General features: G+C 41.7%; 1 protein-coding gene across 1 annotated transcript in view; it reads left to right on the plus strand.

The window, feature by feature from the left end:
• The window catches only part of SEMA3C (semaphorin 3C), a 381,732-nt gene that overhangs the window by 220,678 nt on the left and 143,572 nt on the right, over window positions 1-17,482 (plus strand). Inside the window, exons 7-8 of the mRNA XM_060244661.1 lie at window positions 6,556-6,675; window positions 10,194-10,336. Of these exons, the coding sequence (XP_060100644.1) occupies window positions 6,556-6,675; window positions 10,194-10,336 (263 nt within the window). The remainder of the gene's footprint in view (window positions 1-6,555; window positions 6,676-10,193; window positions 10,337-17,482) is intronic.

The following is a 17,482-nucleotide window of genomic DNA, read 5'->3' on the forward strand; positions in this document are numbered from 1 at the left end:
TTGTATTCATCAACTTCTGCAATTTTGGTATGAACTCGTCTTTAAAGGTCTTAAAATATATAGCTGTATATCCATCTGGCCCAGGTGCTTTTCCATTTTCCATTGCATTGATTGCTGCTTCAATTTCTATTTTTTCAGTTGGATTGTTCAAAACTTTTCGCATATTTTCAGTCAAGGGCTCTATATTTATCTTTTGTAGATACTCATCCACCTTCTCTTTCTTTATTTTAATACCTTTAAACAATTTGGCATAATACTTAAAAAAATTATCTTTTTATTCCCTCTTGAGTAACCACTTCTCTTCCATCTACCACAATTTTATTAATAATTTTATTTTCCCTCTTTTTCTTCAAGCCAAATACTTTCCCGGTTTATTTGCTCCCTCAAAGGTTTTCTGCTGCAGTCTTTTCAAACTCCTTTCCAATTCTTTATTTAATAAATGTCTCATTTGAGTTTGTAATATTGTAATTTCCCTTATAATTTTCTTTTTCCCTGGCCTTTTTTTCAACTCCCCTTTTTTTTCTTTATTTCATTTTGAATGTCCAACAACTGTTTTTCTTTTACTCTCTTATCCTTATTATTCAAAGTAATCAACATTTCTCTCATTACTGCTTTAGAAGCATCCCAGACCATCTGAAAATCTATATCCTCTGTGTCATTCATTTGGAAAAAAGCTTTAGTTTCATTCTCTAGGTATTTCACTGTTTCTTTATTCATTTAATCTCCATCTTCTCAACTTCTTTGACAATTTTGTAATCCACATTATTGGGTTATGATCAGCCCCAATTTTAGGTAAAATCTCTATTTTCCTTGTTATAAGACCTAAATCTTTAGTTCCCCACAACATGTCAATTCTAGAAAAAGTTTTGTGTCTTGCTGAAAAAAGGTATAGCCCCGAACTTCAGGGTTAAATTTCCTCCATATGTCTTCCAAATTTTCTTGTTTGACCAATTCAAAAAAAGACTTTGGCAATTTTCCTTCTTTGCTATTGTATTTTTTCCCCCTTCCAGACTTGTCCAATGAGTTCTTAACTGTTCCATTAAAATCTCCCATTATCAGAACTTGGTCATAAGTCAGTTCATCAAGCTGTTGTATAATGTCTTTTTTAAAAAGCATCCTTTGCACCTTTAGGCACATACAATCCCAATAACAACGGGGTTTTTTCCATTTAATATTGTTTCTACTGCTACAAATCTTCCATCTTTATCTTTAAACACTAATTTTGGCTCCAATTCTTGTTTAATATACAAAATCACTCCCATTTTCTTTTGTTCAGCCAATGACAAAAATTCTACTCCCAATTGTTTATTCCATAAAAATGTATAATCCTTTTGTTTAATATGCACTTCTTGTAAACAAATTATGTTACAGTTTTTTTTTTCTTAATCCAATGAAACGTTGCCCTTCTTTTTTGTGGTGAATTTAGTCCATTTACATTCCAAGACAATAATTTGTAATCCATCATGGTGCAAATTCTTTATTTTCTTCATAAAATCTACGCATTTCCTGCGCATTTGTAATTGTGATTCTTTTCCCCTGAAGTTCAAAGCTCAAACCTTCAGGTATTATCCATCTAAACCTCATTCCATTGTCCCTTAATTTTTCTGTCATTTTTTAATATGTTCTTCTGTCATTTATCACTTGCCTTGGCAACTTCTTCATGATTCTTACTCTGCTGCTTCCCACTATCAATGTCTTTTCAAAGTTTTTACTCACGATCCTTTCCACCATTTCCTTTGTCATATATCTTATGACAACATCTCTTGGTAAGTTATTTTTCTTGACATAAAGTGAGTTCACTCTATACATATAGTCATACATGCTTTTAGTCTCTTCAGGATCTTCCTCTAAAAATTCTGCAATTATTTTTATCATATATTCTTTTAAATCACCATCTTCCTTTTCAGGTACTCCTTTCAGACGTATCTGAGTCTCCATCAATTTGCAGTCATGGATTGTCACTTTTTCTTGCATTTTCAACAAGGTGGAATCATATACTTTCATTCTGCCTTCTACCTCCTGCACTTTCTTAGATGATTCCTCTGTCTCCTTTCTGAGATCTTCCATATCTTTTTTAATCTCTTCAATACTTTCTTTTTTTTTTTTGATTCAGTAATCATCTCTCTCATGCCTTTCATCATTCGGGCCTCCATTGCCTCTAATTGGTCCTGCATTTTTTCCAATGAAGTAGCCCTTGTACAGGGCTGCTTGTGTTCTGACATTTAAAAATAGCGAAAATTTGGACCTCACCAATTTCAAATTCAACTGTCAGATTCAAAAGAGTAGGACTTGTCTTTTATGACAAGCCTAATTTCGCCATCCTCAGAGCTCCCAAAATGAAGATATTAATTTTTAAAGTTTTTAAATCTTTCAAAATGGCGGTCGTGACTTTTTGCTGCTCTTTACAATTTTTTCCCCTTTTAAAAACGTCCCGAATACTTTAAAAACAATATTTTAATTTTGACCTCCAAGCAATGACCGCCGATGTTTCTCAATGATACTATATTCCTAGAGTAGGTTTTCTATCCGCTACTTCCTGCTCTACTTGCCACCAAATCTCATTCTCACTGGTAAGGAGATCTCACAATACTTGACGTACTTCCTGTATTGCTTGAATGTGCTGCAGGTCTGTGACGATGGTGCTCTTTTTTCAAAACCGCAAGTAGACCAAACAATAAATTCCTTTCCATTTTTAGCACTGTCCTTTATAATTACAGAGTCCAAATTTCACCTCTTCCTCCCTTCTTCTTCCAAACTTTCTAGGTTTTCATTTTCCACCTCTTAAATTTATTCCATTAAGCTGTAAATATTCCCGGAATGAAAGATAGTAATCTGTACCTTCTCTTCCAATTATCCAAGTTCCCACCAGTCTTGCGTAGTTTTAGATGTTTAGCAATGTCCAAGAAGGTTAGGATTCTGTCGAGCTTATGTCAAATAAATGACTCTGAAAACTTCTGCAGATAATGAAAATGCAACTCTTCACAGAGACCCCTCAAAGCCTCAAAGGAGCCCCCCCCCCCAGAACTCCCTTTTAGCCAAGGTAAATCTCCTCAAAGTTTCCTGTGCATATCTTGGACTAATCTATGACTGAGAAAAGTAGGCAGTAGGCGTTAACTTGCCTTCCACTACCCCAAACAGAAGTTCCAGCCTGCTCCCATTATGAGAAGCAGCTCAGCTCGACATTTTCCTCCCCCGGAATTCCGTAAATTGTAGTTTCTTGAATCCCATGAAAGATTTCATCCTAATTTGACAGTACAGCTGTTTCAATAAAAAATTTTCCTCAGGCACAGGATTTAGAACACTTGAAAAAAATATACAAAATAACTATTTATTCCATACTACTATCCACCCATCACAAACCACAGAAAACAATTACTCACATTTCATAATGTCATTAAAGACATAATTTCTAAGCCAAAGCTCATACACGATATAACATCTCCATCTTCATTTTCTCACTGGCAAAATGCTCAGATAGCTCAAGGCAATTGCACATTCCACTCCCTGACTTTTAATGAGTCCAATTGATGGCACCTGTCTTTTCTTTAAAGTGCTATTGCATACACATGGCAAAATCAAAGTAATGATGAAATAATATATCCCTACAAATATATCCCTTTTTTTTGGTTAATATAGAGTCATTTGGTTCTTAAGTATTCATGTGAAGGTTTCACCCTATTAAAAATACCAAATTTATTCTTGTGCAAAAATTTCTTTAAGCTCCTATGTCATTATACTTTTCACTTTACGTGCCTTCTTCTGGGTAAATATTTTATGAAATTCTGATTCCAATTTTTTTTAAAGAATCATATATAAAATTATTAATTAATTGGGGAGAATGAATTAGTATGGGGTACCTAGTTAAAATTATGAAGCCTTTATGACATGTTACTCTTAAAATACATAATGGAAGATTTCTCAATGAATTTTATATCAATGAAAAATATTAATAAAGGGGGGGATAGTAATTATTATGAAAAATTGCCTAGTAATAAATTTAAATGAAAAAAGTATTTAGTGAATGTTAAATTATATTGGCTATTTCATAATAAACTATAGTTAACTATAAAAATATACCTGCCGGCAAGCTTAGAGGCTGGGATATTAATAGGTGGGATCAGACCACACCCCGCCCACAGCACAGATGGTAACACTGATGGTATGATAACCACCACAGGCAGGCTAGAGGAGGGAGGCATGATAGAGCAGTTGACACCCACCACCTCAGCTGAAGGCCTGGCAGAACAGCTCTGTTTTACAGAACCTGCAGGGTCCTGATCTTGCTAGGGAACATGTTCCAGCAGGATAGAGCCAGAGCTGAAAAAGCTCTTTCCCTGGTTGAGGCTAAGTGGATGTCTTTTGTGCTAGGAATTGCCGGAAGATGTTGCTGAAATGAATGTAAGTCTCTTCCAGGGACATAATGGGAAATAATGCAAAGTTCATACCAGAAAGGTATGAATGGATGATTATTGATTATTGTTTGGTATGCACATTTTAATTGATTTTTAATATACTTTACTTTGCCTTAGATTCCCCAGACAAACCCTAGAGCAAAACTCATAAGGATGTAGAAGGTGTAATAAAACTGCTCTATCTTGCCTCTTATTCTTCTTTTCTCCTATATACTGGTGCGGCCTTATCTTTTTTCTGAGCCAAAGAATAGAATTTTTTTAACAATTTCAATTTTTCCAGTCAGCCTTGAAGTTGTATAATTCCTCTGTGCTCATTACTTTTATCATCTTGATGTTCAGCTGCAATACTACTTTGGCACTTTCTGCTTTAACCTTCAATGGTAGTTGTTTCAAGTCTTTACTGTTAACTGCCAGTATTATCTTCATATATCAGATTGCTAGTGTTCCTTCTACCAATTTTCACTCCACCTTCATCTAAATTAATCTGACTTTCCTTATATGTTCTGCATGTAAATTGAACAGAGAAGGAGATGAAATTCGTCTTTGTCTGACACCTTTGCCAATTTGAAACCATTCTATTTCTCCATGAGAAGAGCCTTGTGGCACAGAGTGGTAAAGCTGCAGTACTGCAGTCAGGGCCCTCTGCTCACGACCTGAGTTCGATCCCAGTGGAAGCTGGTTCAGGTAGCCAGCTCCCGACTGACTTAGCCTTCAATCCTTCCGAAGTCGGTAAAATGAGTACACAGCTTGCTGGGGGAGGAGGGGAAGCATAGATGACCGGGCAAGGCAATGGCAAACCACCCCGTAAAAAGTCTGCCATGAAAACATTGTGAAAGCAATGTTACCCCTGCTTGCACAGGGGACTACCTTTACTTTTTTTTTTTTTTACTTTCTCCATATTCTGTCCTAACAGTACCCTCTTTTCCAGAGTACAGGTTCTGCAACAAAATAATCAGATGTTGTGGCACATTCATTTATTTTAGAACCATCAGTAGCTTTTCATGATCCACATAGTCAAAAGCTTTACTGTAATCTATGAAACATACACTATTTTTCTTCTGAAATTCTCTCGTGTGCTCCAGTAACCAACAAATTTGCAACATGATGCCTAGTGCCTCTTCCTTTTCTGAATCCAGCTTGAACATCTGGCATTTTCTTTCTATATATGATAACGGTCTTTGTTGTAAGATTTTGAGCATCACTTCGCTTACATGAGAAATTAATGCAGTGGCCCAATACTTTCTGCAGTCTTTCATGTCTCTCTCTCTTTCTTTTTTGGGGGAGGAGGGAGAATTGGAATATAAATTGAGCGTTTCCAGTCTGTGGGCCATTGTCTTGTTTTCCATGTTAGTTGGCATAGCCTTGTTAAGATTTTGATAGTCTCCGTTGTTTTTTGGAATTGCTTAGAATAGTTCTATTGATATCCCATATACTACTGATGATTTATTTTTCCTCATAGCTTTCAGTGCAGCTTTCATTTCACTTCTAAAATTGTAAATTATTTTTCGTAAGATTCTTCTTAGAAGGAATCTGTCATCCTACCCCCCACCCCCGGGTGAGTTTGCCAAACCCAGAGATATAAGAAAGGCTGTGTCTATGGTCAGGCTGATGGCGCGTGGCTACAACACATCCACTCAGTATGAGCTCTGAGCTTTGCTGCTCAGTCAACTGATGGTGAAAAAAATATCCCCAAGACACCAAAAGCACACAGGTGGTAAGAAATACATTTCTGTGGCATCAAACAGACTAAACATTGGAGATCATTGTCTTATAATACAAGGAATTATTTTAAATTACTTTTGTAAGTGTTCCACACCCTCCCAGCAAGTTAAAATTAATTCTTTGTGATCTTATTTTCATCCCCTAGAGTTGGCTCCAACTAGAGTCAACCACAAAATTATATCCCACATGAAATGTTTGCTCCACATTTGTGGTAAGGCTACTTTATTTAACGTTATGATTTCATGGACTCGATGTTTCTGTCATGATTCAAAGGAAATCCTGCTTCCATCCCACCCATCACAGAATTAGAAAATGTGCAGTGTTTTCAGCAAGAAATAGATTGCTACATCTGAATTTTTTCCAAAGCATGTAAAGATTTTGTATTTTGTTGGTTTGTTTTTGCTTTTTCTCCTCCCTCCAGATGAAGAGCTATTTTCAGGAATGTATATCGATTTCATGGGAACTGATGCTGCCATTTTTCGTAGTTTAACCAGGCAGAATGCAGTGAGAACTGACCAGCACAACTCCAAATGGCTAAGTGGTAAGGTGGCTGTATTTAAATCTTTGATTGCAAGAGATTCTTTTTTTGCACAGTACATTTCTTAAAGAAAGTGTGAGTCAGAAATGAAGAAATGCAAGGTATATTAAAAGTAAACACACTTTTTTTTGTATAGGTTGCTCAAACAATATGCAAAATACCTGTGGCTAGTTCACATGATACTAGTAGTCTGTGCATTTAACTTAAGAATACAGAGACTTCTGCTGAACTTGTCCTTGGGTCATGGTAGGGTGGTGTTGTCATTTGGATTAACCCAGACCTCCCCTTAGGGTTATGCCTATGGCTGTTGTGATTACCCTAATGGCAACAACTTAAAGTGTCTCTATCGCAGTGGAAATGGTAAAACAAAAGCTGTGAAATACCATTTAAGTCCTGTGAGAAAGTTTTTGGGTTCTCCAGGACTACTCATCATCAAGACAGAAAGTAAAAAACAAGAAACAACAGCAAAAAGATAAAGGTGTATGGAGATGTATTGGGCCCTCATCAAGAGACCTTTTGTCTGCATCCTTTTCCAAATGACATGCAGTGTTAATTGGTTCAAGGTAGAACTGGTATCTGGTTGCATCTTTTGCCTTCTAAGATGACAGTGGGTTGGATCTGTTGGCAATTTCTGCAGACAGGAGGGATTTCTATCAGAAAACTGGGACTTCCCTGCCTTCCCACCCCTGCTGGATCCCCAAATTTCCCCCAAATGCTGCTCCAGAAAGACTGGGACCCCCAAGAACATCGTAAGGAGGAATCAGAGTCTGGCTGTGGGAGGGGGAAATCTGAGGAAGCCCTCCACTCCGTCTATAGAAATCCTCCCTTTGATCTAAGCCAACAGCAGCCTCCAGTTACAGATATATTAAAGCACCATTTAATCAAATGCTTCACTCAGGTGTCTCTGCCTTAGTGTCTGGGGATGCACTGTAGGCATAAGAGATGCCAGGCATGGATAAAGCCATCCTCCAATGAGCCAGCCTAAAGAGCATTCTAACAACTTAAGTGGCTTTTCTTCCAGTGGAAGAGCCACTTAATTTGGAGAAAGGCTTCAAATTTGACCCAAATGGAAAGGTGGGGTATAAATATTGTAATGAACTTCGCTCAGTGGAGTGCTATGATGGGGTAGGATCCACCCCATTTTAAGAAGATGCTATATTATTTCAGACCCCATTTACTATAAATAGTATCAGCGCAAATAAGGCCTGGTTGCAAACCTAGTGGCAAACAACTGTGTGCTCCTGAGGCAGCTACAGAGGGGGCTGCCATGATATGCAAACTACCCATTCAATAATTCCAAATTAAGATTACTAGGATTATCATTTAAATTCTGCAATATTGATTTGAAGTTACCCAAGAAAGCTTTGATAGATTAGATAAGGCAGGGAGGAGAAATACTAAGGGACTTATACCATATAGGTAGTAATGTTGAATGTGTGGCAAAGAAAATGAGTGCAAAAAATATCTGGATGCAAACATTTTGGATAAGTTCTTAGGTCTCTGAAGGGACACATCATCCAGTCATTACTTTTCAGTAGCCAAATACAATTTTGTACCTAAAGCAGTAGATTGTCAGACTGTGAATCAGGACTCAAAAGTGATTTCCCAGCTATACAGTAGGCCAAGAATGAGGAGAAACAGGATGAGCTAGGATGAAGAGGCTGAAAGACAAATCTATATAATGTAAGAAATGTCCTGAAATGCAGTCTTTGGAGAATTAGGTCCTATTTCAGAACGTCTGAGAATGGCTGGTTTAGAATATGAGTTTGAGGGATCATTTTTATTAGAATGCCAGTCTGACAAGTTCAAGTGCAGAAAAATTAATCAAATGAATTACCAGAGTATGTAGGCTTGCTTGTCTAAATTTGGCAACCCATGGAAGACTTAACTGGTGGGGCAGCAATGTTGTGATGTCATTTCTGGCAGAGTTTGAGGTAAATGCTAGAGTGTCATCTGGCACGACGTCACTTTTGGACCACACTGGAAATGGCCTAATGGTGTTGGCCTGCCACCAGATACAATATTAGTGTAATCCTAAACAAAATTATTCCCTTCAAAACTCTTTGAGTTTAGAAGAGTGTAACACTGTTTTGGATTGCACTGTAAATCTGTTAAATTTAGATACTTGGAAAATGTTCCTGGGACACAGAGCCGAGTTCAGTTTAGTAATGGATGTGTGCATAAAGACAACAAATCAGAATTTTAGAATACATACTTCCCTTGGATCACCATGTTTGAGTAGGACTTCAGCGACTGCATGACCATCAGTGATCACTAGTGGGCTTAATGCCTCTGAGATGTCATAGAAGTAAAAGTTATTTGAGGTCTTTGAACAAAGATTACAAAGAATATTGTCAGTTGCAACAATATTTTGCAACAACAGGCTTTTATGTTCTTGGCACGGCAAATCAAGTGGGCTGATGCTTCAGGTTGAGAAGAAGGAATTCTGTTGCTTGCACATCATACTTTAAAGATCAAGGCTATATTAGCAGCAACATGTCTTGGCTATGCTTCATAAGAAAAGCCATGTTGGATCAGGCCAATGGCCCATCCAGTCCAACACTCTGTGACACACAGTGGCCAATATATGTGTGTGTGTGTGTATACACACACACACATACACACACACACACATATATACACACACACACACACACACACTGTGGTTAATAGCCACTGATGGACCTCTGCTCCATATTTTTATCCAATCCCCTCTTAAAGCTGGCTATGCTTGTAGCCGCCACCACCTCCTGTGGCAGTGAATTCCACATGTATTCCTGTATCTGCAGGCCTTTAGGATTGGAAAATATGCAGTTCTAGGACCATTTTATGATAAGTAATCCCAGTGAAATCAAGGAGTTACAGAATTGGGTCTTGTATCATCAATTCATGTCCCTAAAAAAATAATCAATTCATTTCCTTATTGTTACATTATGAGAACAGTGGTTCCTGTTCCCCATGGTTCCATCTCATGTGGCATTGCTAGTAAGAATGTACAAACTATATTGAAAGAACAGGATCACATGAAAAAACGTTGCTAATGCTTTGCCTTTCAACATGACCTCTTTATTCCATGTGAACTTGGCAGTGGCACATCTCTAACACATAAATCCAGCCTGTGGCCAGTTGTGATGTATGAAATATGTCCTGGGTTATCCACAGACATATGAGGATCATATTCCAAAATTTCTCTCTTTCTGTAATATTGTTTTCAGCCAACCAAGCGTGTGGTCTCAGTAAACTGGAAAACAAGAGAGTATATGTTATAACTGACAAATCCATTAACAGTTCATTAACTAACAAATCTCGACAAATATGTGAAGAACTTTTACTAGTATTGGATTTATTTGAAAAAAATATATAATCCTCTTTTCCCATTTCCAGTCAAAGATGGCTTACAAAATGTGTACCCATTGAAACCAGTTCAATACTCTAGAATGTGACAATCTCAACGAAATTGCTTGCTGACTTCTGCATTGTTGATCTGTGGTCATGGAGTTTGCTCTCTGCTGTTTTTTCAGAGCCAATTTTTGTAGATGCTCATCTCATTCCGGATGGTACTGACCCCAATGATGCTAAAGTGTACTTCTTCTTCAAAGAGAAACTAGCAGACAACAGTGGCAGCCCTAAGCAGATTCACTCAATGATTGCCAGAATATGCCCTGTAAGCAAATCTTTCTTATGTGCTATTTTGGGCTGACTTAATTGGTTTAGCAAAAAGATTGTCATGTGTTAAAATGATTCCTGCACTGTTCTGTTTAGAATCGCCAAAATGAGATACAGCTCTTTTGCAGGGAGCCACTAAATAGTCCATGCCTTGTTTTTGCACAGTAGAACTGGAACAGCATGATGGAATAAGTGAGCATTATTGACTTCCTTGATCATTTCTGCTTTGCATAACTGGATATGATCTTTCAACAGAGGATAACTGTCTAATCCAAAGCTGCTTAGAAATTGCCATGGCTGGAAAAAGTTATGTGCTTTCTTTTTGGGGGAAAAAAAATAGTTGCACTTCAATTAAAACTCTCTCCTCTTAATAAGTTATACATACCAGATCCCTGAACCTTGGACAGATAAGGGCTAACCCTTAAAACACTTTTTAAAATGGGAAATTTTACTTGAACAAAGAGAAGTAATTGTGAATCACAGTTTGTTTCCTTTTAAAAGTTCTTCTGTAAGCATATTAGCATAGAAGCGCACTATATATTTAGTACGCCACAGACCTGGAAAGAATATTCAGTGAAACCTTCACATTTCTTCAGTTCACAGACAAGTTGAATGTATTCTCTTGTGCTAGGGTCCTTACTGTGAGATAATGATACTAAGCAAATCTTTTGTTATTTTCCAGTTTCTGAACCCAGTGCAAAGTGCTGGTTTTGACTTTTAAGGTTCTAAACAGCTTGGATCACAAGTAACTAATAGACAGAAAATATTTATTTATTTATTCACATTTTTATCTCACCCTTTCCAAATGGACTCAGGGCAGGTCACATCCATAAAACAGATTAGATAATTTCTAAAACTAAACATAAAACCAAACAAATCAATTAACTAATTGAAATTTCAGATGGCAACCATTTCAAAAACCTAGTTCCTGGCTAAACAGTAACAATGAGTAAACATAGGGCCTTTTCACACTTAGTGGTGGAAACCGGAAGGGAGTCGGTATTGTGCCGCCTTGCAGGGATGGGAGTTTTCAGACACATGTTTTTTTTCCCAGTAGGATTCTGTGATTGAAGTGAGCCATTTTACACTGTTCTGCTTTTATCTCGCTTCCACCAGCGCCAGCCATTTTCGCCTGCCAGCGCACGATCTCTGGCTTTTTTTTTTTAACGTTGGGCAAAGATCGCCCAATGTTACCCAGTGTAACCTGTTACCAAGTTTCAGCAGCGGCAGTCTCTGGCATCTTAATGGAACCCAGGCATCCCTATGGTGATGCTGTTGTGATACGTTGCTATAGCGCTATAGCAATCTTAGCCCGACATTCCCTCCCCCCAAAAGCCGGAGATTACGCGCCGGCGGGCGAAAAAGGGCGTGAAAACTGCTCCCAGATTAGATACTGGACATTTCACACAGCACCCCATACCAATTTCAACTCAGAAGGAGGGGTTGAAAACTGGAAGAAGCTGCTCTTTGTTAGTAATGACTCAGGCATGCCTCACTATCAGGACAGCCGCGGTACTGTGTGAAAAGGTGAGAGTATTCCGGTAGCAGCCAGTTACTGAGTTGAGTCTGTCTGAAATGACAGCAGAAACCCGTTACTGTTCAGTAACTGACCAGCTTCCATACCGGAATACATAGGCTGTGTGAAAAAGTTCATAGTCATAATCAGGCACTACTCCAGAGTGGGCCAGTATGTGGCAGGGAGGCCATATTGATGGTCTGTGATGCCCACTGCCTCAACTAAAAGCCTGGCAGAACAGCTCTGTTTTATAGACCCTACGGAATTGCAGCAGGCTCCACAAGGCCCGGATTTCTCTAGGGACCAGGGCTGGCTCACCCACTAGGCAAACTAGGTGCTTACCTAGGGTGCTGGGAGGGAGGGGGCACCAAATTGGACTCCCCCCGTGCCCATGTCAAATGCCTAGTTTGCCTGCCTGCCTCTCTCCACCACCGCCACCTCTTTCCTTCCCTTTCTTTCCACCCTCCTGTCTCCCCGCTCGATCTGAAGGAGGGGGGTGCCTAGTTTGCCTGTCTACCTGTCTTTCCCCCACACTGCCCCATCCTGCAAGTAGCCCTGTGCCTACTTGCAAGTAGCCCTGCACCTGCCGCCTATTCATGAGTAGCCCCATGCCTACTGCCTACTTGTGGGACTACTTGCAAGTAGGCATCAGAAATTGGGCTACTTGAGAGCAGGTGGCAAGCTTGGGGCTACTCGTGAGCAAGCAGCAGGTGCGGGGCTACTTGCAAGTAGGCAGGAGGCACAGTGACTCAGGTCGGGGGTGGAACTGTGTTGCCTAGGGTGCCAGAAGGACTAGGGCCGGCCCTGATAGGGACCTTGTTCCAGCAGGCAGGGGCTGGGACAGAAAAAGCCCTAGCCCTAGTTGAGACTAAGTTGACATCCTTTGGGACAGGGACAACCAGAAGATGTTGCTCAGCAAAGCATAAAGTTCTCTGGGGAGAGACAGTTCCTTAGATATGCTGGTCCCAGGCCATTAAGGGCTTTAAAGGTTAACACCATCACCTTTAAATGGATTCGGTACTTGACTGGCAGTCAGTGCAACTGGCAGAGCACCAGCTGAATATGTGCTCATATAGGTGTCAAAGTCAGCAGGCATGTCGCCACATTTTGCACCACTTGAGTTTTCAGATCAGATTCAAAAGCAAGTCCTTGTAAAGCAAATTGCAAAAATCTAGCCTGGAGGTGATCATTTAATGGGTCACTGTGGTGAGATCCTGAGTGGAGAGGTAAGGAATCAGTTGCCTGACTTGCCAAAGGTGGTAAAAGGCAGATCTGGCAACTGCTGTGACCTGGGCCTCCATAGAAAGCAAGGCATCCAAGATCAGCCGAAGGCATTAGTGGTGCCCATTGAGGGTTGGAAACCCGATTCAAGGACCAACTCCACCCCGGCTCACAGGACCTCCATCTTAGATGGATTAAGTTTCATCTTACACTGTTTGAGCCACCCAGCCACAGCCTCCAGTGCCCAATCAAGATCTACTGGAGCAGAGTCTAGGTGGCCATCCATCAATAGATAGAACTAGGTGTCATCCGCATACTGGTGATATCCCAGCCCATAGCTCCATACCAACTGAGTGAGGGGGTGCATATAGATGTTGAACAACATTGGTGAGAGAATTGCTCCCTGTGGCACTCCACATTTCACATTGAGACTAACTCACCAATCACCACCCTCTGTCCTCAACCTTGGAGAAAGGAGGAAAACCACTGCAAGGCAGTTAACTCCAATGTCGATGAGGTGGTGGGCCAACAATTCATAGTCGACTATGTTGAATGCTGCTGTCAGATCTAACAGCAACAGCAGTGTCGACCTGCCTCAATCCAGGTGTCTCTGGAGGTCATCTGTGAGGGTGACCAATGCTGTCTCCACCCCATGACCTGGGCGGAAACTGGACTGGAATGGATCTAGTATGGATGTTTCATCCAGATAGGCCTGGAGCTGTTCAGCCATCACTCACTCAACCACCTTACCCAGGAACAACACCAGGCAGTAGTTGGTAAGAACCATAGGGTCCAAAGATGGTTTCTTTAAGAGCAGTCTTACCATTGCCTCCTTCAATCCCACTGGAAAGATCCCAAATGACAGGGCAAACTGATAATCTCTTCCAGTGGGCCTAGAACCCCAATCCTCGCCGATTTTCACCAGCCAGGACAGGCATAGGTCCAGAAGGCAAATGGCCTTACAGAAGCCAGGACTTTGTCAACATCCTCTGCAGAGAGTCAGGTGAAATGGTCCAAGCAGGGACCAGAAGATGGACAAGGGGCCTCCTGTTCTCTTACTGTTTCAATTGTTGCTGAGAGCTCCCAGCAGAGTGACAAGACCTTATCTGCGAAATGGTTCATGAATGCCTCACAGCCTATAGCCAATTCCTTTTGATTTTGTCTGCCCTGTGGCAGGGTAGCTAACAACCAAATGGTACTAAATAATTGGGCTGGGTGGGAGCTCACAGACGCAACAGAGGCTGCATAGAAAGTTTTCTTTGCAGCCTTCACTGTCATCTCATAGGCTTACACAAATGTCCTGTAAGATGTTCTTGTTGCCTTGTCATGGGTATCTTGCCACCTTTGCTTTAGCCATCTCAGCTCTCATTTCATCCTCTGTAGCTCCAGGTTATGCCACAGGGTCATTTTGTCATGGGCTCTGAGAGGGCACTGGGAACAATCTTGTTTATGTCTTTATAGAATCAGCAATGCCAATCCTCCAACAGTACATCTAATGAGGTGCCAGGGAGCATTGGATCTCACAGAACTTCCTGAAGCCACTCAGGGTCCATTAGACTCTGGGCAAGCATAAAAATTCACTTCCTGCCTAAACAGAGAGGGTTAGGCATGCTTACCCAGACCTTCATGACAAAGTCATGATCTGACCATGGAACTGGCTCAGCAGCTTCCAGATCAATACTTATCCCTGCCATGAAAATCAAGTCCAGCACATGACCCGCTTTATGCTTGGGAGCCAATATAACCTGGGAGAGCCCTAGTGCTTCCATGGATGACACTAGGTCTCTGGCCTGCAAGGAAGCTGCATCATCAGCATGAATGTTGAAGTCTCCCAGTACTAGAAGTCTGGGGGTAGTCCAAGCCTCAACCTGATATAGCTTCCAGCAGGCCAGGCAGGCTATCTAGTGGTGCATTAGGCGACCACCTTGGCATCCCAGGCCAGGCCAACACATTCAATGCCAGCAGTTTTTGACACAGGGAGTGCACTGAAGGAAAAAGATTCTCGAATGAGCAATGTCACACCCCCCCCCCCCGCCCATTAGTCCAAGACTGGTGGAGGACCGAGAACCTTGGTGGGATAAGTTGACCCAGGGCAACAGTCATGCCCTTCCACACTCAGGTCTCAGTCAAGCAGGTCAGGTCTATTTTCTGCTCCCCAAGAAAATCTCAGAGAACTGAAGTCTTATTATTAATAGTCTTGGCATTTCACAACACTAGTATCAGAGAAGAATGAACATCCTTTGCCCCAAAACCAGCATTTCTTGGGATTGGGTGTAGGTGGGAAGAAGACCGAACATTCCCATTTCTCTGACTTCTGCCGTTCCCTTTAAAGGAATTGCACCTAGTTCCACAACTATGTCTCCCCCTCCCCCCTATAATTGGTATCCCTGATCCCTGCATTACCTCCCTGCTGGATCTTATCAGCCTACTACTGACCCTGCTAAGTATCCACTGTTACACAAAATTTATTCCAAAATAAAATTCAGCACAATCAAATTAACCCTATCCCACCCAAACCTCCCTTCTTACTTCCCTCCCCACTCCTACTAAGTAAGACTAAAAAAGCATACAATTCACAAATAATTCATTATGGGTGGGTAAAAATCATCTAGTCATGCTAAACTTGAGATCTACATGAGGCCTTCCTTGGCAAACCAGCCTTATTTAAAGCTTGGTAGAAGGAAGATCTTTTTTATTACCAGCCCTCACTTAGAGAAAGGCCTTGCAGTCTACTTTCAAGACCCACCGGCTCCTAAGGACCTTTGACTAAAGGGTTGTCACAGGAATTGACATGTTGGCACTGTTCACTTTCTTACATTTAATGGTTTTCCTGGTTTTTTAGTTTTTTTAAACAATTGGATTGTCAACTGCCTTGGAGACAAATTCTGGTTGAAAGGTAGTCATATATAGCAATTTCCTTTATTGACATTATAAAACTGTTAGTATAGAAAAGGGTAGGATAAAAGAAAATGCAGAAATAAAACATACGCAGGAGTAAAAACATATTCCATCTTTCAGTCCCATTCTTTAAAAGTTATGAATTAAATCGTTATAAAATAGCTTAGTTTACCATCGCAAACTGGAATGGGACCAGAATGCACCGGAACAGAGTTCTGGCTGGGGCTGTAGAAGCAGCCACGCCCCCCTCATCCTACTTACAGAGGCATGGCTGTGGTGTCTGGGTAATTTGCTGTGAAACTCAGGGATTTTTTGGAAGGCAGGGCTGTTCCCAGGTGACTTAGCAATGAGGTTAGAGCAGCACCACCATTGCTGGTCTGGCTGCACTGCCCATTGCTCTGTAAAGAGAGATGGTCAGTGCTTTCTTTCTCTTGAGGCTGGCCGTGTACAGTGCTCTCTTCCCCAGGAGTTCAGTTGGTGAGTTTAGAGCTGGGCCACGAAAGGCTGCCGGGGGGGGGGGGGCGTTGTATTTTGTGGCAGGAGGAGGAAGAGCAGGAGAGTAGTGGACCATTGGGGGTGAGTGGGGAATTGGCAGCTTGGGGTGGGTCAGAGTGAGAGGGAGAGAATAGTCAGTCTGCCCCCGGGGCCCTGTTCTGCTGCAGTTTTGTCTTGGCCGGCAGTTTGGGGTGGCTCGGGGTGAGAGAGAAAAAAGAGTCAGTCTGCCCCTGCGGCCCTGTTCCACTGCACTTTTGTCGGGGTTGACAGTTTGGGGTGGCTCGGGGTGAGGGGGAGAGAAGAGGCAGTCTGCCCCCGGGGCCCTGTTCTGCTGTGTATTTGTTGGTGGTGGCGGGAGGAGGAAGGGCAGGAGGCCAGTGGGCCATCAGGGTGAGCAGGGAATTGGCAGCTCGGGTAGGGGTAGGGAGAACAGGTGCCCTGTTCTGCCATGCTTGTTGGTGGCTGAGCCTGCCTGCCTGGTCTCTTCCCATCTCTGTCAGCACCTGTGGCCCAAAGAATCTGCATTTCATGGGGATTGGTCAGTCAGTCTGTGGGCTGCAGGGGGAAGCTGGAAGGGCTCACTGGTGCCGGGATTGTAGTCCCACCCCCGTTCCTCCCCCTCCCCGGTCGGGCTAACAGCAGTTTGGAGATAGAGCTAGGTGGGCAGCTGAGTTAGTGTGAAGCAATAAGAACAAAATTGGAGTCCAGAGGCACCTTTAAGACCAACAAAACTTTATTTGGAATGTAAGTTTTCATTTGCATGCACTCTTCATCAGACATCTACATAGAGGGTTGGGCTACTGCAGACCAGAAGGCTCTCTATCTTGCGCCTTTGGAATGCAGCGCACTTGCTCTAGCAGCCAGTGCTCTAGGCAACTTATCCCCCGAAGAGCAACAAACTGCTTGGCCCAGTCTTGTGTTCCCAGCAGCACAGAAGGGGAGAGGGGGTGGAGTCCTCCTTCCATTCCAGCATCCAGGAGTCACCCCAGATTGTGCCTTCTCCTCTGGGGTCAG

Source organism: Heteronotia binoei, chromosome 8 (assembly GCF_032191835.1).
Source record: "Heteronotia binoei isolate CCM8104 ecotype False Entrance Well chromosome 8, APGP_CSIRO_Hbin_v1, whole genome shotgun sequence".
NCBI lineage: Eukaryota > Metazoa > Chordata > Lepidosauria > Squamata > Gekkonidae > Heteronotia > Heteronotia binoei.